Below are 22,986 nucleotides of genomic sequence, written 5' to 3'. Positions count from 1 at the left end.
CATGAGTAAACTGTGCACACTAATATACACTTTGGATTTTGAGAAGTTTTGGAGAATTTGAACAGTTTTTGAAGGAGGACTCAGTTCTTGCATGGCTTGTGCCTGGGGACGTGGCAACGCAGAACTGAGGCAGGTCAGGCTAATAGTACCAGCATGGATTGGAATACAATGCACTTGACAGTCTGTTTTCACAGTTGGTCTGTCAATAGTCTCCTGAGATTCAGATGGCAGGCACTACTGCTGTCATTTCCGCAGGTGGGGCAATAAACCCAACCAGGACTGAGGGATAAGTCTGTCTTGTCTCACACACACATAACTCGCTTATTCTGGGGTCTATCAGAACCTGCTGTAGTGTCTGGACATTTTCTTGCCTCTTGGAATTGTAGGATCATCATGAAAGTAAGTGACCCCTCCAAATCTCTATTTATGATATCAGTGAGAGGCCGTACAGTGTGGTGGTGAAGATAATGGATTTTGGAGTCAAACAGACTTAGGGTTGATTTTCTGTGATGTCGTTCACCACCTATCTGACCTTAAGTGAAATTATTTAGTCTCTTTCAGCTTTTCTTTTCTTATGTGTAAAATGCAGATTATGATAATACCTACCACATAGAAATATTCTGAGAAATAAGGAAAGTAAAGGGCTTAGGACAGTGCCTTGCACATAATATGTATTTAATACCTATTGCAATTAGTATTATCACTAATTAGTACTTTTCTTTGTAATTATTGTTTGCTTGCTTGATGCATGTCCCTTTTTCTCTTTGTTTTTTATAGTCCTGGAATTTTTAATATGAAATTATGACTTATTGGAGAATAGAGATTATTTTAACAAGGGGAAAATAGCATCATAGGAAGCTTTGGGTGATTGTATTAATACGTGACCACTTTACATCTGGCAGAATTTCTTTGAAGAATGTGATTGAGTGATGGGGTGATTATGTGAAAAACAAAACAAAACAAAAACAAGTTTTTAATGGAAAGGGCTGTATAGTGAGTGTGTCTATGTGTGTGTGTCCAAGGGACTGGCTTGTTAAGGGTATTAGAGAGGACTATTTCACAGATTCTCTCTTTTGATTGAGAATTACATTTCCACCTTTCCCATTTTAAATGACACATTAGGAATATTTAGAAATCTTCAAAAGAACTTATAATTCTTCACCTTTGAATGTACTGTATTAGTAAGCCTGTCTGAAAGCTCTCGACAGCATAGGAAGATTCCTTGTATATGTTTGGACACGTGACTGGCAGAACTTGAGATCAGATCAGAAGCTAGTGCGTGTGTCTGCATACAGTCAAAAGTGTGTGTGTCTCTTTCACATGTCATTCTTCATAAGGGAAAGAGGTGTATGATGGTGACATTCGCCTTTTTTGTAGAGAGAAGAGATAGAACCAATTAATTCTGTAGTGGATTTTTTTTTTGAAGCAGAATTTTATTCTGCTATGTTTTATTTTCTGAGGAAAGGGATCTGAAAATATTCTCTATGTAGGGATCTGAATGTCTCTTTTTAATAACTGACGCCCCAAACCTTAATTCAACTACATTTTTAAAGAGCAGGAGCTATTCCTCATAGGGGAATGAACCCCGTAATTTATGATGGATAAAATGAGGGTGAGGCTGTAATTGTGCTGGAAAAGGTCCCTCTGAGTTAGAGTCACCTGATCTCCTACGCGAGAGGTAAGCACCCCTTCTTATTAAGGGGAGGATGAACACTCAGAAAGGCTAGCTGGAAACATCAGACAACAGAACAGAGACTCAAAGTCAGTGGCAGAATGTGTTAGGAGAAGGGCAGCCCCTCAGACAGGGACCAGCTACCTGGTTGATGCCAAAGCTCTTTTTCACCAAAAAGAGTTGCAGGAGACCCAATCATTCATTCGTTGACTGTGTATTTAGTAAAGGCCTGCTATGAGAATAACATCATGCAGGCACCTAGGTAATAATGAGGGGGAATATATGTCTTCCGTGCTTGAGAAGCTTATACCACAGTGGAGGAGACATGGCATACCTAACTGCAGACTTAAGTAGGAATGTACTGTTGAAGTTATATCCATGGCAACAATGACAGTGAGTAAACAAGGTACTACAGATGAGCAATACGAAAGCTCTGTGAGTTTATAGGAGGTAGAGATCACAGATTGACTTGGAGAGGTTATGGAAGTCTTCATGGCGGAGGCAGAATTGAACTGAACCACACACCTTGAGAGATACCTCGGAGTTGGGGAAGCAGAAAAGAGGAAGCATGTGCTTGGGTCAGTCCGAAGCAGGTGCTGTGAGTAAGAGTTTTGAGGTAGGCATGGGCACAACGTGTTATAACTATGTTAATGCTCTGGTACACGGGGGGATGGTGTTGGAAAGGTAGGTTGAATTCAGATTGTCTTGAGTTGTCAAGCTAAGGAGTTTGGCCATGTTTTAGGCAGCGAGGAGCCACTGAAGTCAAGTGATTGACAGGGAGAATGATGTCACCTGGGTAGAAAGTGGCATTTTTGGAGGGGGAGCTTGCTTTGAAGGAATTATGATGAATTCACTTTCAAATACATTGAGTTTGAGATGATGATGGGTAGCCCAGTCGGTACAGAGTTACCCATTACTTAGTTGTGCATTTGGCTATGGAAATGAGGTGAAAGGTAAGGGATAGAGGCTAGATGTGGAAGTAGAGGATAGTTGAAACTGTGGGTAAGGACATGACCCCAGAGGGAGAGAAGTCAGAGAGAGAAGGTCAAGGGGTTGAGGACAGACCCATGGGGGCTCCCACGATAAAGGGACAGGAATAAGAGGAGTTTGGAAGGACCGGGCAGGGAGGTGGGTCCTTCTCTTACTCTTATTCTGGGAGGGGCAGAGACTGGGATGCTGAGGGGCGGACCTCTGAGCAGAAGGGGAAGTCAGTGGTGCCAAACCCTGCGGGACGGTCCAGGAGAAGGAGGGGAAAACAAGGACCATACAAGGTCAGTGGGGTCTTCGTGCAATTTCTGGGGGTTGGAAGGGGCAGAAACCAGTACGGTCTGCCCGGATGCACGTTTCAAAGCTGGCCTCAAGTCCATATCATATGGGAATGCCTTATTCACTCTGATTATTTTATACCAGGTGGGTGTAACCAGCTGTTCAGCGGAGGAGAGAGTGGGAGAGAAAGGGTGTGGTGATGGGCAGGTGGTGGCTTAGTCTGCGATGATTCCAACCCGGAGTCCTGTGAGAGACAAGCCTGGTGGGCGGGGTGGGTGCGAGTTCTCTTCATTGGACCGGCAGGGCTCCTCTAGGCTCTGTTTGGGCTCTGAGCTGCTTTTTTCCCTGCTGGTGGGACATCTTCTTCAAGAGTGAAACGTGGGGAGTGAGTGGGTCAGGAGCGGCCAGTCAGTGCAGGATGCAGCCCAGCGCCCTCCGATCCTCGGCACGACGCCACGCCTGACACGTGGAAGGCTCCCATTTTCTGTCTGCTGAATGAATGCATCAGCCCAAGCCCACCCAGGCTGAGCAAGCTTTGCAATGTGTGGGCTGTATTTTGCTTTCCAAGTCAAGAGGCCAAGGGGGCAGATGAATGGGCTTGTTTCCGTCAGTTGTTCTTACCCTTAGATGGCGAGGCACCCTCGGCTCACCCCTGTCGGTCAGAGCTGGAGCTCTGCGGAGTGGTCCTGCCGTCCTCTGCCTCGGCCGGACAGCAGGGCTGGACACTGAGGGTGGGAGCTCAGGTGCACAGGGATGGGGCAGGCATCCTTGGCTGTCTGGGGCTAGACACGGAACCTCCAAAATGACTTTCCCAATAGGGGTTAATGTCTTTTAAGTTTGACTTTTGTCCAGGCCGAAAAGTGACCTCATCTTATGGAAAACAAAGGATTGAAGTGGTAATACTAGACTCGTTTATGATCCTAGATACACTGAAAGAAAATAAAGATGCTGACTGGTTAATGAATTCCCTACCTTTCATCCCCTGCACGCCCAGGCTCTTGTGTCCCCCAGCGCTTCTCCAGGTCTCCAATGCTGTCTCTTTCAGGGGGTGCCACTGATTCTTCTGTTTTCCCAGCTGCCTCCAGCCCCAGCCCGAGGGGATGCCTCCCTCCTCGGCTCTTCCTCCACCCCACACCCCGTGCTCTCTTAGGGTGCCCGCCACATTCTGCCTCCTCTTAGGGTTCTTCATAAGGACGTTTTCCCCTTCTCCTCTTTTAAACCGTAAGCTTTTAGGGGCCGTGACTGTGTCTAATTTATCCTTGACACTCAGAATCCCTGGGAACGATGCCAGGCACATTAAAAGGGGTTAGTGCTTATTTGTTCAATGGGTTTATGAATTAACGAAGAAGTAAACAAGCACGACTCTCCCAGGTATCAAGACCTTTGGGGTCTTCAGACTCTGGTCTCTAATATTTTGCTTTCTTTTCTCTTTTCCCTTGTCTTTCTAAGTCTCAGGCACTTACACGTCTCTCCACCTCCATCTATCCTGCACACACCACAGCCACCCGTGGGACGCACTTCTGAAGTCTGCTTTCAGAAGTAGAAAGCTGTCAGATGTGCGGTGTTTGTTGTGTGTACCGTGGTCACAGCTAAAACGTAGTTAACAAACACTTACGTGGCACTTATTGTGTGCCAGGTACTGATCTAAGAGCTTGATATGTATTAAGTAACTTAATCTTCATAACAGCCCTGTGGGACAGGTGATGGGCATTCTTAGAAATTTAACCCTCTGGGAGACTCTCTGGCTCAAGGTCATGGCTTACTTCTCCAAGGTCTAAGATCATGCCTGTGACCGGACTCTTAAGCAAGGAAAACATCACCCTGACATGCAGTATGTTGAGTGGTCACACATTGTAAGGAATCCTGACCTCATTACCAGGAGATGCAGCTCTGCTGTTTCCTGTGTCTGTGCACTTGGACACGTCCCTGACCTCTGGGCCCCAGGTAATAGAATGTGTCTCAACAGTCCTGCAGCAAAGATGCAGTGAGATAACATTACCACGGTTGGCACCCAGGAAATATTGAGTTGTCGTAAATGAATGGTTTAAAAAATATTTTTTAGCAAACTTTGCACATCTATAGTTAGCTGATAGAGGGTTGGAGCTGTGCGGTTTCTCAGTCATAGGTTTGAGAAATGCCAGTTCTAGGGACAGACATTACATAAGGATGTGAGGTTATGTTTTCACCCAAGTCAGGGCTGTAAGGTATTGTGGAAGCTGCCAGACTCCCAAGATGTCTGCATCACCATAATGCTCCTCTGCTCTGCTATGAATCTGCACATGGTCTCCTGCCAACTTTTCTTCTTAAAACCCAATCCCAAATCCTCTCTGCATTATGTTCCTTAGAGCAATGCTTTGCATAAGAGTCTATTTCTTGGAAAGGCTCAACAGGGGAAAAATAGAACAAAAGGGGCCCTGATCACTTAAGCATAAGCTATCTGAGTGGAACTGGCCAGGTAGGGGGAGATGAGGGAGTGGGGCTGGTGGGAGGGCACACACCTTTAGATGAGGCGAAGGTGTGCAGACACCCCAGTGGTGGGCTGAAATCTCCTGTGAAGATGGACTAAGACCTGACAGATCTGGGAAGAGCTTTATGAATGAGGGAAATAGGCTAAGTGCTTCTCCATCTTTGCCACTCACATCTCTCCATCTTGGTACAAACTCCCATGGCCTGCCTGGTCTGGGGGGAGCGTGGCAACCTTGTTTCCTTCCTTTTCCAGAGGATGCTGGAGGGAACCCCTACCAGTAAGCTTCTCTCTTGCTTGCACTTTGAATGGTGCCCTGGAGTAGAGGAGTTGCAGGGTTAATGCTTTGAAATTGAACTGTCTGCATGGGATTCATACTCCAGGAAAGTTTTTTCACTTGCTTCCTTGGATCCTTTTGGGTTTCTAGTTTGCAGGTCATTTCTTGCAGGAAAACATGTAGACCTTTTGGCTGCACCGTCTTAACTCGTGTGTGTGTGTGTGTGTGTGTGTGTGTACCTTGTACCCATGTGCCCAGTGTGTGGGGCTGCACGTTTCAAGTACTGTGAGATGGCTGATTGCATTGTTGGTGAACTTTGGGGCTTGGGCCTCAACAAAGTACCACAGGAGTAGAGGGCTGGTGACAAGAGCTCACGTCTAGGAATGTCTAGGCTCCGAGGTGTGGCGCCTGAGGTGCTAGGCTGCCAAGTACCTGAGCTCACAGGGATATGCTCACAAATGACCAGTAGATGGTGCTCTAACAACATGAAAATATGGCTGCTCTCCCTCCTGGGCTGGAAAGGGATTTTAGGAAACCGGTTTCCAATCAGAGTTATAACCAACTGCTGATTTTTTACATTTCCATTTGTGGGTCTTTAAGAGGACTCTGGAACTACGGACATGGGAAGGAGAATGCCCACCAAGTTCCCCTTACAAAGAGCATTACGGCAGTGACCTAATCTGAAGTTTTTTCTAAGGATCCTCCTGGATCTTGAGGGCAGTAGATGTGTTCCCAGTTAAGCATCTTCCCAGCGTGGTCCCAGGAGCATTTGGCCACTGATCAGATTCAATTTGAGGATGGTAAGCCCAGCATTCCCATAGGTTTAGCGTGATTGCAGAGTTTCTTCTCTTGATGTTGAACAATTTGGGATTACACTATCACTGCCCCTGAGAAATTAGCCTGGGTATTGGAAAAAGCCATCAAGTGAAAGATCTGTTAGAAGTCTAAAATCTGCCTCTTATCAGATGTGGACAAACTACTTAACATTTCTGAAACTCTAATTTGTCCACCAAATCAGGGTTGTAATACATGTGTTGCCAGGCTGACCTCAGAGGTTTGGAGTTAGATTTACATAAAGTGAAAATGATTGAAGACACATAAGATATTGTTCAGCCATTAAAATTGTAGCCCTCTGGGGACTGGCAGAATGGGGGCATCGGAAAGCAGGAAAGAAGTTCACAGATCTCAAAGGGCTCAAGAGCTGTGACAGCCAGGTGGAGGTGAATATGAGAGCGTGCCTCCTTCCCAGCATTACTGTCCTTAGGCCAAGTCCATTCCCAAAGCCATTTATGCCATCATGTTTGCCTTTGTCCTCTTGGGCTCCACCCTCTAGGAATTTCCAGTTTCTAACTCCCCTACAGAGGTGCTCACGCTCCCCAGCACACTTTACATCATCCCCAACATGTGCATTTGTGATCCCTGCCTCCTGAGAAGGTGGGAAGGTAAGCCTCAACTGCAGTGGGTCCTCACATTTCCGTGAATAATATCTTGTCTTGGGAATTCTAGGTCCCTAGAATTATAGCAGCAACAGAGAACACAGGACATTGTAGAGAGAGCAAAAGGAATTAGTACTGGATCTCTGCTTAGTAGGTGACATTGAAGACACAAGCCAAGGGTTCCTGATCTTCCAGGAACTTCTTCCAGGAGGTGATAGGTTGGTGAGCCCTGCTTCCTCTGAGAATTAACAGGCATGCCACCCTCTAGCCTGCAAAGGCCAGGACACGAAGTAGAGGGATGAAGTTGCAGCATGAGAATGAGGTCCATCCAGCATTCTAGCCAGTAAAGTTATACAATCTAATTTAACCCCAGAAGCGTATACTTTATTTTTATCATCATCTATTTTGTTCATGATTTTGCTCTCAGCTCCTAAAACAGTGCCTAGGGCTCAGAAATATTTGTCAAATGATTTGAATGAATTTTGTGCTATGGGTTATGGTCCTACCTCTGAAAGCATGGATTTGATCATTTCCAAAAGTCTTTTCTAATCCTGTATAGTTTACAGGGCTACTGAGACAGCCACTTGTGACTGGTTCTAAATGACTGACAGCTGACGGGACTTTGGGTTCATAGTATCGCCTTCCCTTTCACTCTGACTAGGTGTTCAGGCAGAAAAGGACCCTCCAATTGAGGTAGGTAGAAGGACTGAGTAAGGCAGTAATTGGAAAGCAAAATACTCTGACTCACCTCGAATAGTAATTTGGCTTAAAATGGGCCTTCCTGAATCAAAAGGTCAACACGCCATGCCCAAGGGCAGCAGTGCCTGCTGGGGGAGGACATGTTGAAACCATTCCTTTCGTTTTCCAGCACCAGACTTTCCCTTCACACAGACACACACTCACATACATTCTCACACAGCAGACCCGTGTCAGTGCTCACATGGCCTTGCCCAGCACACACACACATCCACGGAGGAACACACACTGCCTCTCACTCAGATGTCACCTCTCTTCTCACCAGTTAATCTCACACACCGACACTGCCTTCCGCACCCGCGAATCCACACTCACCCATGATTTCCAACCTCTGGTCAGTCTTTTGTTTCCTTTCTCTGTCCCCCGCCCCCTTCCATGGCTCAGGTGGGGAGGATTTGGATAGGGCTGTGCGTTCAGGCCAAAGCACGGGGGCAGCTGGTACCTATCTTCAGTGCAAACCACTGACTCACCTGTGCGTAAGGGCTTGGTTGCTAAACCCAGGGACTCGTTCTCTGGGGCGTGAAGTCCACCGTTCCCGCTTCTGCAGCTCAGACACTAATTCTATTTTTTCTTCATTATTGGGGTGGGTTTGAGGAAGTCAGTGGAGAGGACTTGGGGGTAAAAGATAGGGGTGGGAGGATCCCCCTGATTGAGAAGGTAGTTTTAGCCTAGAACTCACTACCTCGGAACTCAGTATCCCAGAGATACAGGGCTCTATTAGAGCCAAACCCAAGAGGTCGTCCCAGATCGCGTTTGGAGAGGGGCGGGGTGCAGAAGCTCCCGTCAGAGCTGGCTCCAGCACCGGAGTGGCGGAGCCCCCAGAGGTCCTAGCGCCCCTCGTGGGACCTCCAGGCTGCTAAGTGGGGACTTGGGCAGAAGAGGGTGCTGCCTTCTCTGCGGAAACCCTGGGGCAGCGCTCTCGGAGCCTGGGAGGTGCGGAGGCGCGGCGACCCGGCCCCGGCGCAGGGCGCGTAGAGCGCAAAGGCTTCGACTCCCGGTTAGGGCGGCGGCGCGCCGGTCACTGCGCGGGGCACAGCCCCGGCGGGCGCCTCTCGGCGGGGACGGGAGGCGCGAGAGCGTGCGCGCGTGCGTATGCGCCCCCGCCAGGCCTCGGCTCTCAGGCGGAGACTCCGCCGCGCCGCCAGCTGAGCCAGCCTGTTTCCTCTCTGCAGTACTTGGGGAAAGGCGATTCTTGCCTGGATCTTTGCAGAAGGGACCCGCTACCCTCTGGCTACATCGATCAGTAGCCCAAGCCAGCCTCGGGTCCCAGGAACCTCCTGCAGCGGTTGGCCGGGTCCTTCCGGCTCCATCCCCGCCCCGCCCTTGCTCGCCAGCCCCGCCCCCGCTTCTCCTGGCTCTTCAGTGCGCGCCTGGCTGCGCCTCTGCGCTCCGCTCGCTCTCCCCCTCCTGGCCTCTCCCTTCTCCTCTGCTCCTCGGAGTGGGGCTGCCAGGGTGGAAGAGGAAGACTGAGTTGGTAGTGAGCAAGTCCGGTCCTTGGATAACTCCCGTGCCAGGCTACCGCTGGGCTCGGCTGCAACCTGTTCCTCCCTCGCCCAAGTGCTCGCTCGCCCGCCCGCTCGCTCGCTCGCTCCCGCTCTCCCGCCCTCTCCCCGGCGCAGCCGCGGATCGCTGTTGCATGCTGATCCGGGGAGGCGGCGGCGGCGGCGGCGGCGAGCGCTCCGGGCGGATGCTGGCACTCGGGCTTCGCTGCTCTCTGGATGCTGCTCAACTTCTCTCCCAAGCGCAGGAGCTTTGAAGTCATTTGTCCCTCTCCGGTTGGATCGACTTCTTATTTTGATATTTTGGGCGTTGCGGTTTACGCAGCAACCTCAATACCGCTCTCCCCCCTCTCTCCCTTTCTCTCTCTCAACCTTTGGATGCGTCTGTGCTGGCAGATTTAAAGACCCAAGTCTTGGCTGTGGGATTTCTCAGATGGACTTGCGGGGGCTGGTGTTATAAAGCATGTCACCATAACCTCGTCCTTGTCTTTTTTTTTTTTTTTTTGAAAAGTTCTTTTGTTTTCATTTTTCCCCTCCCCCCACCAATAAATTACCAAACTGTTACCTAGCGGGCCGGTGCCTGCCTCTCTCCCAGAACTAGGTGGTGCGTCTGCCAGAAGAGGAGCTATGTTTGAAGAACAGCCTACTCCACCCGTCTCCTCTCCAGTCCCTGAACGCCACCACACACTGGCATTTTGAAAAAAAAAAAAAAACTTGCCTCCAGAAACTGAGCACACCCAAGCTCTTCCCCCCCTTTTTTCCTCCTTGAGGAATGGAGCTTCGCAGAGGTTGTATTTAGATTCAACAGTTCAGAGCGGCGGGGTTGCTGCTGCCGCCTTTCCGCAGAGCTCGCGAGGCTCCCCGGAGGCGGTGGTCCCCGTGTCCGTCTGGATGCGGCTCTGAGACTCCGTGTGTCTTTCTGCTTGTTGCTGTGTGCGGGTGTTCGGCCACGATCACCTTTGTGTGTATTCTGTCTGTTTAAACTTCAGGATGGCTCGCTTCGGGGAGGCGGTGGTCGGCAGGCCGGGGTCGGGAGATGGAGATTCGGACCAGAGCAGGAACCGGCAAGGAACCCCCGTGCCGGCCTCCGGGCCGGCGGCCGCCTACAAGCAGTCGAAAGCGCAGAGGGCGCGGACTATGGCTTTGTACAACCCTATTCCCGTCCGGCAGAACTGTTTCACCGTCAACAGATCCCTGTTCATCTTCGGAGAAGATAACATTGTCAGGAAATACGCCAAGAAGCTCATCGATTGGCCATATCCTTTCTTGCCCACCATCACTCCCCTCTCCCCCTTTGCATTTCTTCGGGTAAGGGGGGAAACCTAGCATGGAATTTGCACCCCCATTCCTTTCCTGGTGCCGATTTGCCTCTTTGCTGAAGTGCACTCTGTACTTTGGTGCACCTAAGAGGCAAGCTTGGTGCTGTAGAAACCGATGTGGGCACTAGTGTTTTGCAAGGTAAGACTTTTGGTTTTTGATATTTCCTACGTGGAAGTCTCCAGCATCCCTGGGTGCGTGGTGTTGTGGTGTCTGCCCCTTTCGCGGCTGGGCTTTATTCGATTCTCAGCCCCCTAGTCCCTTCACAAGCTGCATAGAATGGGTTGCCCCTAATCTCTGGGTTTTCTTTCATACTCAGCCCCCCCGTTTCCCTCCCTTTAAGCCATCCCCTTTGCCCCCATACCCACCAGCCAGGAAGACACCTACACTATCTGCTTGTAGGAAAGTCAAGACTCCATGAGGGGATTTATCAGTTCAGAAGCTTCAAGAGCTCTGAGCCAAAACCCTGTAGACAAGTTGACAAATGGATAAATAACGCAGGCGTTTGGCTTGGGACCCAGCTAACTCTGCTGGGGACTGAGTTTAAGTTCCACTGGAAGTGGAGTGAATGAGTGTGTCAGGGGAGGCAATCTCTAATGACACAGCCCAAACAACGCAGCGTTCGGGCTCTCTTCTCGGCCACGAAAGAGCAACTCATCAGGGCCCATCCTTTCCCTAGTCCTGGGTTGGGTACTCCTGCCTCTTAATGCTTCACCAGCTGAGTGCTCTCCTAGTGCCCAGGATCCAGGCAGATCTGCTGGGCCTGAATTCATCAGCAGGGTGCTGCATCAGCTGAGCCCAGAGGTGTGCAAGCAGTCTGTCTCTCCCTAGTTCCAGAGGAACTGCTCTCCACAAAGAGCTGGTGGGGGCCATCTCTGATGGTAATGGTGTCAGGGTGAACGGGCATAGAGGGAGGTTCTTTGCAGGTTTAATGAAGTGCACCAAATGCAGGCTGCTGATTAGGCATCTCACTGCCTCGTTCTTCACTAAGAATATGGGCATCTGGCAAGGTCTCTACGAATTGGGGGTTGCTGGATGGTGAGGGGGATGAGTAGGGAGCAAGCCCGTGGGATGGTGTTATATATGGGGGTAGACTTGGAGACATGGGACTTTGATGCTTGTGGAGAGAGATTTCTTGGGAGGGATGCACCTGCAAAAGAGGCCACTCCTCTTCTTCCCTATCCTCCCTCCTCCCCACCCCCACCCTCCAGGTGTGCAGCAGTGAGACAGCTGGAGCCACGTTGGGTCTCTAGTAGCAGCGAGGCTCATGGCTCACTCCCCTCGGGGCCTGGGCATCTCCCTGCTACCCCCACCCTAGTCTCTGGCCTTCCCCTCTTTCCTCCCTAGTTCCCTGCCTCAGCAGCATGGCGATTGGCTGGCTCGTGGTGCTTCTAGGCAGTACCCCTCATTAGAAACGGAGGAGCATCTCTAGGCAGATATCCTTCCTGCTGCTGCTGGAATCCTCCCACCGCCACCGCTGGCTGGGCTTCTTCTCTCCTTCTCCCTGCACTCCCCTCCTTCTCCTACCCGCACAGAGTGATCCTGGGGCCAAACAGTACCAGAGTTAAACCTACCTAGGGTGAGGGAGACTGGGGAGGGGGAAGGGTCCGGTCCCTGCAGTCCCGCCCGCCGGTGCGCTGCACAAAGCGACAGCTCTCATTGTGTTTTCGTGCTGCGGCTGCGAACACTGCTCTAATCAGGTCCCTACAGATTTCCTCAGCGGCACCCCCTTCCCCGCCCGCCCATCTTCTACAATTCTCTAAAATTTCCCACCCACCAGGTGCAGCTTTACAGTGCCCCTCTCTTAGGGGGCCTGTTTACCTAGACAGGCGCCCTCCCGTTTCCCGGCGGTAGACAAAGCCGCCCCAGCCGCCGCGCGGGTGGCAGAGTGTGCCCGCAGCCAGCGTTGGTACCTCGGACAGCGCCACCGAAACTGCCCCGCGGCCTGAGCTCCACCGTCCCCGGGGTTCAGCACCTCGGGCACTTCCGGCCGGGCCCAGGCTCCCGGGCGGGGAAATTAAGCACGTTTCCTACACCACGCGTTCGCCGCTTTTCACGTTTTCTCTTCCGCTGCAAAAACGCCGCTTTTCTAGCAGGAGTTGCGAGCGGCGCAAGGTGCGACTGTGGGTTTCACTGCGCTCTTTCCTTGTCTTCGGCCAGAATGCACCGAAGACACTCAAAGGAGAGACTAGGGAGTTGATTTCGGCATCCTACTCAGTGCCTTGGCCTTGAGCCCCGTCCCAGTGGTCTCTTCCATCCCCATAGTTGGAAGTTTCACAGTGCTTCTACAGCATGTAGGCTGTTAGTGTTTGGAGAGCATCTGCTAAGGTGTGTAGTGGAGCCCTGTTGGCAAATTTAAAATACACCGTGTTTGCTGTTTATTCCTGGCTGTACAATGTAATTGACTAATATATATTCCCTCTGGTGGTGACCATGTGGACACATTGCGCTTCTGTGGGTTCTGCATTTGCTCTAATACCGCATAGAAGTTCCTAGTCTCACGTCTCTTCCTTTCTAATTCCTTTCTGGGATTATATTCCTTTTTCTTACTGGGAGTCAGTGTGAGCACTGGTTACCAGTAAAGCTTGGGAGCTAAGCTGTCTGGGTTCAAATCTCAGTTCCTTCACCAGCTCTGTGACCTTGAAAAGTTACTTCATTTCTCTGTGACTCAGTTTCCTTATCTGTAAAATGAGGATGATAATAATGAGTTACTGGGAGAATTAAATGAATTAATATATGTCAGGTTCCTAGAACACTGCCTAATTCCCTGTAAACACTAGCTATTATTATTAATAGAGTCCTTCAGAAATTTCAGCATACCAGAAGGGAGGGATCTTAGTTCCAGGTGAACGAAGTCTTCCAGGCTTTTGTCTCCCACGGACAGCAAAGACCAGCATCACCTGGAGGCTTGTTAAAAATTCAGAATCCCAGATACAGAGAAGAAACCAGTGGTTTCCACAAGGGAGAGGGGCAGGGGGAGGGGCAAAATAGGTGAAGGGGCTTAAGAGGTCCAAACCAGCAGTTATAGTATAAATAAGTCACAGGGATGTAATGTACAGCACAGGGACTATAGTCTATGTTTTATAATAACTTTGTATGGCATGTAATCTATAAAAATATCGAATCACTATGTTGTGCACCTGAAACTAATGTAATATTGTAAATCAATTATACTTCAATTAAAAAAAATTCAGAATCCTGAGCCACACTTCAGATTTACTAAATCAGAATCTGCATTTAAATAAGATCCTCAGGTGATTAGTATGCCCGTTCAAGTCTGGCAAGTACTTCTGTGCTCTACGTAAGGGCCAGATTTTCACAGAAAGGAAGGTTCAGGACACATGTCAAGACCTGTTTTGAACTGTCATGTTCATATGCAACATGCTTGAGGATTTTGATTATTCATGTAGTACACTCTTTGAGATGTATACATCTTTTATTGGCTGCAAAAAGTCACTGTAGAACTAGGGGGATAATATGTACTTCTGTGTGCTGTGTTAGTGGTCTCTGAACACCACATAATACTGGTCTTTAATCAGATTAGCCTGAAAAGATCAGTTAAATAGAAGGAATGATTTAATTTATACTTGCCACTCTCTGACTTGGATGGGGGTGGTGATAACCTCGTCCAGTTATTAACAGGGAAGGTCTCGTTCTTATGGGAAGAAATGCATAGGATAACCTAGATTTGGCAAGAAAAATGGTGGCAAGTCAATAGCCCACTCTGAATGTGTTTCATTTTTCTTGGAAGCTACATCTGCACAGGGAGATAATTTTATTTTCTTATGGCACTCTCTTCTGCAGTGGATGCCATAACCTTTTTGAAAATGCTAATCTGATTTAAAATGTGGTATTACATTTTATATGATTCCTCTTTTTCTTTTTTGCTCATCTAATAGATCTAACAAAAGGGTTCTCTTTTTCTCAGGGAATTGGCTGCTGTGAACGTCACCCTGCATTCACTGTGTCATAAGCTTACTGGCTCTAACCCTTCTGTGCCCAGGCCCAGTTGCCCTGTGGATCTACAGGGTCTCCCTCATGGTTTGTGAGATATTCCCCACACGTTTGCACTTTTCCAGGTTAGAGGATGAAGGGAAGAAATGGCATGTCTGACTTTGTGCCATTGATGGGCAGTGGGAGATTTCTCCCCCACTGATGGTGTGGGTTATCTCAGCAGGGGAGCACATGTTTCATGTGGAAATGAACATGGTTTAAAGTCGGAAGATCAAATGTGTTTGTAGCCACTGAGCTGATGAAGCTCATTATAATGAACCTGTGGATATTCATTCGTGATTTCTTGTTGCAGAGAATTTCTTTATAGCCCCAAGGGACTCTGGCTTTGAGTCAGAGGTTATGTGCTTTATTGTGGAGAATTTCCCATTGCCAATTATCCATTATTTTTGGAGGATTTTGCTGAAGATTACTGAAAGCTTTAGTTCCCCCATCTCCCATTATGGCATATACTTTTCTCCTGTTTTGTTGCCTATAAATATATTGCACCGTGAAAGATAGTAGACTGTAATCCTGGCAAGAATTTCAGGTTTGATGTAACTCTAATGGCTCATGAGTCAGAGCACCTTGATTAGGGCAGAGGGTGGCAACTAACAAGAATGAAGTCTGTAATTATATCCTGTGATCAGATAATGCAGAAAGTCTTCACATCTTCTGTGTACCTGGGCACAGAGGCAGTGAAACAGATAGCAACTGTAACTGGTGTGGGATAAAGGTCTTCATTTTCTGAGTCTCCCAGGACAATCTCCATGTTGCCTAGTGGCTTTGCCCTTGAAATAAGGTGTGAGAAATGTTTCCTCCAGAAACCAGGCTAGGACTTGTCGTGGGGACCAGTTGTAATTGGGATGCAGCCTGGAATGCGAGTTGGAGTGAAGGAGTTTGACAGAAATGAAATGACTTGAGGATGGAGACAAAAGTATCTTGGATGTGATAGTTTTGTCTGTTGGTTTGCATGTCATTATTTCCCCACTTCTCTCCACTTGCTTTCCCTGCGCTAGGTGCAGGGCACACTATGAATTAAAGGAGGAGGAGGAAGAAAATAACGAGAACAGGCCTTCTTTTTATCTTCTTTTGCAAGATCCAGACTCTGGGATGAGTAGCTCGATCCAGAATTGCTTATCTCTTTTTCGCTGCTGCTGTACAAAATGTAGGTGTTTTTCTCTCCCCTCAAACTCTGCTGCATTTCCTCCTCTTTATAGGAACATCTGGTTTCTTTGCATTTTCATATTCTTAGTTGAAATAAAATGCAGTCAAGATGTGCAAAACTATCAGAACTCTTGCAGACTCTTTGGCTCTCTGTGTTCCATCGGTTCATCAGTAGCCTACCTCTTGTCATCCGCAGGGCTGCCTGGGAAGTTGCAGCTCCCCAAGGCCAGCATGTGGTCCAGCCCATCAGAGGCCACTGTGCTGATCTAATTTTGTTTATCACTGACCACTAAGACATAAAAGGGGGAACCTATACGTGACTGTAATTAATACCCTTTTATTCACGGAGAGAGAGACCAGGTCCTTTTCTTCACTTTCTCTTTCTGCCCAGTCCTCCGCCCTTTTCATCTTTCTATATTTCTCCCTCTCATTTTTAGGTTCAGCCTTTGTGAATAATTCATTATATGTGTGGGTTTTTCCTAGGCTTTTTAGAAAAGGAAGGTTATTCGTCTTCTTGGTTATGAGCAAGATCTCTTGCAGAGGGCCAACTTCACAAATCAACTTTTTTCTCTAAGTCCTCTGTATTTTTGCAGTGGGATTGGGACACATGAGAAAGGTAGCTGGGGGGAAAAAATCGTTTTAAATCGTTTTTTTTTTCTTGCTGCTTTTGTAATGATTGCCTCCTACCCAGTCCTGTTACATCTGGGTGCCCCATCAGTTTGCAGCCATTCCCCTCCTGTATTCAGAGAACGTGGTTAACTAGAAGATATTTATGTCCCCAAGCACTTGTCACTCTGAATCCTTTCATCCTCCTAGGTCTTCACGCTGATAAATGCTGAGCCACTGAGCTCAGAAGCAGGCTTCTGTAACGGCTTCATTTCAAATTCCAGTGTGAATTCACATAGGATTGGAGTGGGGAGCAGACACTTAAATCAGTGTATCACGCCCCCCCATCACCATGTGACTTCTAAAGCAGTCCTTTCAAAGAGGGATAAAAATGCCAGGGACCTCTATCAACGCTTCTCTTCCCAAACATTCTAAACCTACGCAGAGAGGGCCGGTGGAGGTTCACCAGCCCTGTTGCCAGCATTGGCCTTAATTAAGGACGGAAAGTACAGCACAAAGTTTTTAGGCTTCTCCGACCGAGCGGTCTCTTATGCGTTAAGCCTACTTCAGGGCGCTGTCTATGGTGTATTTTTGGTCACTGAGCACCCCAAGAATGTTTACTGAGTTTTTCATTCCCCACATCTTTGGCCAGTCTTTGGCTATAAACTCTTAACCCTATTTATGCGCCCCTATGTCCGCATCTCTGGAAAGCAAGGAGCAGCTAGAAGGTATATCCTTAAGAGGCAGAAATGGGCCAGATTAAGGAGAACGGCACTGAATGACTTTAAAAAGTGTCTGTTATCCAGTCCATCCCCCACCCTGTCCCTGGCAATGCAGTGGATTACCCTGTAGGGGTTTCTTTTCTTATTGTATTTTGAGTTCCAAGTTTGTAGGACTGAACAGTTCCACTCTCAGCCTTTTTGAATTTTTTGTTTTGTTTTGTTTTAAGGACTGCAGTGAATCCATTTGTAAAGTAGTTCATCCCAGAGGCAGGTGGGCGGGGCTTGGGGTTGTAACTAGGCTCCAGCTCTAGGCTCCTGTGGTCCAGCCAAGTGAGCGGCTTCAGGAGGGACCCTCCTGTGCCAAGTGTGGCCTTTGTGCCTGTAGGTGGCTGATTTGAATCTCTGTTGCAACTCTGCATAATTTTGAGGCTTTTTTGGGGGGCGGCTGCATTTGGTCCTGCTGCATTTCTGCTGCATCTGTTTCGCCCCATCTCTGGAGAATTTGGAAAGCCTGTTTCAGATGTATGCACTGGCTTTCTAAAGGCTTGTGTCATTAAAGCCAGAAGGTGGTGGTGGAGTGGGGTGTCTTTTTTTTTCCCTCTTCCCCTTTAGGGGAGATGAAAAGGATGTGGCCAAACAGTGGGTAACAGGTTAGAGGGGAGAAGTGCTCTGGTCAGTGTCAGGAACTGAGGTTTGCCAGTAATCAGAGTCTGGTATCATTTCCGTAGCCAAGATACAGGGGGCTGGGAGTGGCCTCAGGGACCCAGAGGAGAGCCTCTGCACACCAGCGTGAGGAAGAAGTTCATACTCTCAAGTCTTTCCCAGCCTTCAGCTCAGTTGGAGGTTTGAAGTGTTGCAAACTTTCTGTACCTCTTTCTCAATTTCCACGCCTCATGGTCATGGGGCTGGTCGGAGTCAAAAAGCATGAAATGGATTTTCAGCAGTCACTCACTGACGTCCTGGCAATTTCCAGCTGTGTGCTACTGGGAACTGTTTTGCTACTGCTCTGTCGGGGATGTTCCTTGCCAGCAGGTGATTTCTGTCAGCATCAAGGCTGATTCCTCATTTAGCTTCTTTGTGTTGAAGTCATACATATGCACTCTGTCTGTTTCATCTCTACTGTTAGTCTTCAAACTTCACTGTGTCTCAGAATCTCCTGAAGGGCTTGTTAAAATACAGATTACTGGACCTCAGTCCTGGAGTTTCTGACTTCATTGGTCTGAAGTAGAGCCTGAGAATTTGCACTTGTCACAGGTTCTCAGGGGACACTGATACTGCTGGCCCTGGAACCGTACTTTGAGAACCACTGCTATGTCTGGCAATGCCTCTAGAGAAGACCAGTCTTACAAAGCGCCCATCCTAAATCTCTCTCTCTCTCTCTCTCTCTCTCTCTCTCTCTCGCTCTCTCGCCTGGAGCCTTGCTGTTAACAGGGGTTCTTTGGGTTCAGGTAGTGAGTCTTTGAGATTTTCTTTACCAAAATACAGATGATCTTGGGAGCAGGGACATAGTAAGCTAGTATATGACATTATCAACTTAGAGTTAGTTCTTATTCTTTCTGGGCTTATAATTGAGAGCAGCCTGTTCTGAGAATAGGCAAAGGACATGCCCATTTTAGTCCAGCACCTAGCACAATGCTGGCACTTGGTGAGCATTCAGTAAACTGTTATTGAATTGATCGAATTAATCAGTTGCTATTGATTAAAACCACACGCATCAGTGAAGTGCCTGTTATGTGTCTAGTGTTGCACTGACTGGGACCTGTAGGACCAGGCATAGCCTTAGTAGGGGAAGAGAAGGATGCTGGGAGGTGGTGAGGGCACTGGATGGCTGGCAGGGGATTGAAAGGTCATTACCTGGGAATTTGGAGGTTGGAGAAGTAGCTTTACCTACTTTAGAACCTTGCTAAGGGTCGCCCTAGTTTCTGTAATATCCAACACAGGCTGTGCAGAAAGTACATGGTGTCTGCTGTTATCGGGCATTTGGTTGTACAAAACTCTTTATTAATTGGCACCCAGAGATCTATGGTTTAATGACAATTGACATTTATACCGATGGCCCCTAGGTACCACAAAATGCTGTAGTGCTTTCTGAATATGATGGCCAATGAAGCATTCGTTACATTATGTCAACCTGGTTTGAATGGTATGTGTACTTTATTGTATTCAGAGCTGCTGCAAATTATAATCCATATTGATTATATAAAGTAGCTCTTTATCACTTTTTTGTTAAATTAACCAAAATCTTCTCCAGCTATACCAGATAATAGAGGAATTGCTGCATTGTTCTAGAAATGAATCCTTTCAACTCTAATAATACTGTAGGACCTGGAGATGGATCCTGGTACAGTTGTCATAATGTCAGGTGGTGGTTAGAACAAAGTCATTATTTTTTAAAGAGCTCAGCAAGCTTTAGATTTAGTGGGCAAGTTCTCCAGCTGACAAGCTGGCATTGCATCTAACTGGGTGTGCTTGGTTCTGTGGGCTCACATTGAAAATGAACCACCAAGATTTCCAAGAGGATCTCCAATAGGCATCTCAGCAAGAGGTTGACAGGTGACACCTTCCCCAACTTGATTGAATTAGCCAACTTTTGTGCTTTGGACTGTTCCATGCTCTTTTATACTCCCATCTCATTTCTCCTTGATCAAGATCAGAGGATGTTTGGTTTGAAACTGTTCATTGCAGGGTGATGGTCTTTAGATGCTTAAGGCTATGGAACTTTAGAGTTGGGACTGACCCGAACAACTGTCTAGATGACATCTAGGTGACTGTTCTTGGAGTATGGGGACAGTTACGTCCTTCTGGTACAGTGTTTTCTTGCTTTCTATATCGGGATCACAAATCCTGTTGCAATCCAAGTGATGCTGTGGACCCCTCTTTGCTGAAAAATACATGTACAATTTTGCATTAAATTTCATGGAGGGGCGGTCCATGGATCACAATTTAAAAATGCTGACTGTGTTAGAAAATTCCCGCATTCTGGGATGTTGGGATGCTGGGCCATCAGGAATAGGGACTCCCAACCCAACAATGTATCCTTTAGGTACAAGTATGACAGGACTTCACGTGGAAGAGCTACAGATATTTGTTTGTGTGAGTGCATCAGCCATGCTACCATGATGAAGCATGAACATTCTAACCAAAGAGCATGAAGTCAATACTGGAACTCTTTCTCCATCACCCTGATAGATGGCCATCAAGCTTCTAGTGTCAGAGTGCTCTTCCATTATTAGAAAACTTGAAGTGTAGGAAGTTGAAATATTCCTCCTTATAGTTTCCACCCGTTTGTTTGTTTTTTTCCTGTTTCTGTTCTGTAAAGCAACACAGACCGAATCTACTTCTTGTTCACTTAATGGTACTGTGGTACTGAGCAGTGCTGTTGGCTAGAACTTTCTGTGATGATGGATATGTTTTTATCTGTGCTGTCCAATGCTGTAGCTGCTAGCCACATGTGACTCTTGAGCACTTGATATGTGGCTATCGTGACCGAGTGTTAAGTTTTAAATTTTATTTCATTTTAATTAATTCAAATTTAAATAGCCACATGTGGCTAGTAGCTACAGTACAGGGAGCAGAAGTAGAGAGGCTAGATAGAGTCAGAAAGTCTGAGTTCCTGTCTGGGTTCTGTCCTTCGTTTGCTTTGTAACTGGACAACGTTTCCCTAGCTTGTTGCGCAGGGCTTCTTGTGATCCCCTCTGCACATGGCACCAACCTGTCTCAACCGCCATGATGCCCTTCTTTCCAGCTGTTCCAATGGACCGCCTGAAGGGACCATCCTCTCCTAGGCCTCCATGCCTGCGTATTTGCTGCTCCCTCTGCCTGGAATGTTTTCTCTCTCCCCCCGACTTCCTGGCTTTAAGACTGTACTCAGAGGTCATTTCCTCCATGAAGCCTTCCTTGATTTATCTCAGCAGAGTAAGGCCAACTCCCTCCTTCTGGCTCCCATATGCCACCTAGTTTATTACTTTCTTATAACACTCACTTACCACATAGCTTTAGTATTGGTTTGAAATCCCTACAAGCGAAGGGCCATTATCTATAAGTTTTTAAATTACCGGAACTTAGAACAGTGCTTACTAACATTGGCATTTAACACACTTATCTATCTATCTATCTATTTATTTATTTATTTATATTATATTTTTGGCTGTGTTGGGTCTTTGTTGCTGCACTCGGGCTTTCTCTAGTTGCGGCGAGCAGGGGCTACTCTTCGTTGCGGTGTGTGGGCACTAGGCGCATGGGCTTCAGTAGTTGTGGCACATGGGCTCAGTAGTTGTGGCTCGCGGGCTCTAGAGCACAGGCTCAGTAGTTGTGGCGCACGGGCTTAGTCGCTTCGCGGCATGTGGGATCTTCCTGGACCAGGGCTCGAACCCGTGTCCCCTGCATTGGCAGGCGGACTCTTATCCACTGTGCCACCAGGGAAGTCCCCATTTATTTAAATTAAAATAATTTTTTAAAGTTTTTTTTTTTTCTGTGAAGAAATGGCATTGTGACTTGACTTGAGATTGTAGTCAGCTTAAAACCTTGGGTCTTTTACTATGAATTGATGACAGAGTTAATTTTCCCTCGAACTATTCTCATTCAATTTAATTTTTGAATGTTAATTCAGGACTGTGTGTTTATTTCAAGTACACTTTATCTCATTGCTTTTGGTCCAGCAGTCCATCCTGTAGAGATCCTGTTCAAGTGGGGACAGGGAACTAACATTCACTGAGCATCCATAAACTTCAGACTCCATACATGTTATTATCCACATTTTATATATGGGGAAACTGAGGCTAAAGAAGATTCATTTGGTTGCCCAAGGTCATCACCAGTGAACTTGAACCCTGGTGGTCTGACTCCAAAGCTTAGGTGGTTTCCATTGCACATTGTCTCTAGACCCTGCTGTTTAGTGGGCACGCTCTTTACCCTGAGGGCTACATCAACTGCAGACTGGATAGGCATGTGCTTTATGCTTTCATTTAAGTAATTGATAGAAATATGGTTAGAACTGGGGACCTCCCTTCTGCTTACTACTAGTGCATTGGTAAGTGCTCATCGACTGTTCAGCTTTTCTCACATTTCCTGAACGGTGCTTTAGCCAGGTGTTAGCCCTCTGTTTTGCCTGTAAGGATATTGTGCGAGATATCCTTGTCACATGCTTTGCTGAAATCAATACACACTTTTATGCCTATTTCACGCCTTTGTTAGGCCAGGATATAGCATCTTGCTTTCTCCAAAGTCCGCACTGTGTGTCATTTTCAGAGACTCACTTAGACAATATTTTATTTCTTTACTGGACAGTTGAAGTTGAAGTGATCGTAGGAGTTGAAGTGATATTAGACATCAGGTAGTCCAGTGCCCAGCTGATGAAAGCTTCACCTTAGGGTTTAGGATTTACCAGTCCCTGCTTGGAAGCATTAGAGTGTCATAGTTAAAACTGGCCTCTAGATTCAAATCTTGGTACCATCTCCACCACTTCCTTGCTCGTGCCTCTGGGAGTTACTTGACCCTGCTGTGCCTTAGAATCCTCAAACATAAAATGGAAATAGGAATTTTACCTATAAGGTGTATCTTATAGGATTTTTGTGATGATCAGATGAGATGACACACGTGAAATGTGAGAACGATGTCTGGCACATAGTAAGCCATGAATACATCTTAGTTGTTAGTATCTGGTTTATTTCAGTTGAATCAACATTAAATGTCTGCAGCTAAGTTTTCTCCTTCTAACAATACCATTTACTTTCTCCTGACTCTTGTCGGTTGTCTAACCCTGAGCACTGCCAGATGTTTATGTGACCTTGCGTTGGTTTTGTAACCTCTCTGAGC

General features: G+C 47.4%; 1 protein-coding gene across 1 annotated transcript in view; it reads left to right on the top strand.

Moving 5' to 3' along the window:
* Positions 1–22,986, top strand: part of CACNA1E (calcium voltage-gated channel subunit alpha1 E) — a 536,064-nt gene that overhangs the window by 214,485 nt on the left and 298,593 nt on the right. Inside the window, exon 3 of the mRNA XM_082405753.1 lies at positions 10,360–10,626. Within this exon, the coding sequence (XP_082261879.1) occupies positions 10,360–10,626 (267 nt within the window). The remainder of the gene's footprint in view (positions 1–10,359; positions 10,627–22,986) is intronic.

The sequence above is a fragment of the Balaenoptera borealis genome, assembly GCF_965194805.1.
Source record: "Balaenoptera borealis genome assembly, chromosome: 1".
In the NCBI taxonomy this organism is placed as follows: Eukaryota; Metazoa; Chordata; class Mammalia; order Artiodactyla; family Balaenopteridae; genus Balaenoptera; species Balaenoptera borealis.
Note: the sequence above shows the minus strand (reverse complement) of the source record. Positions and strands in the feature narration are given on the sequence as shown.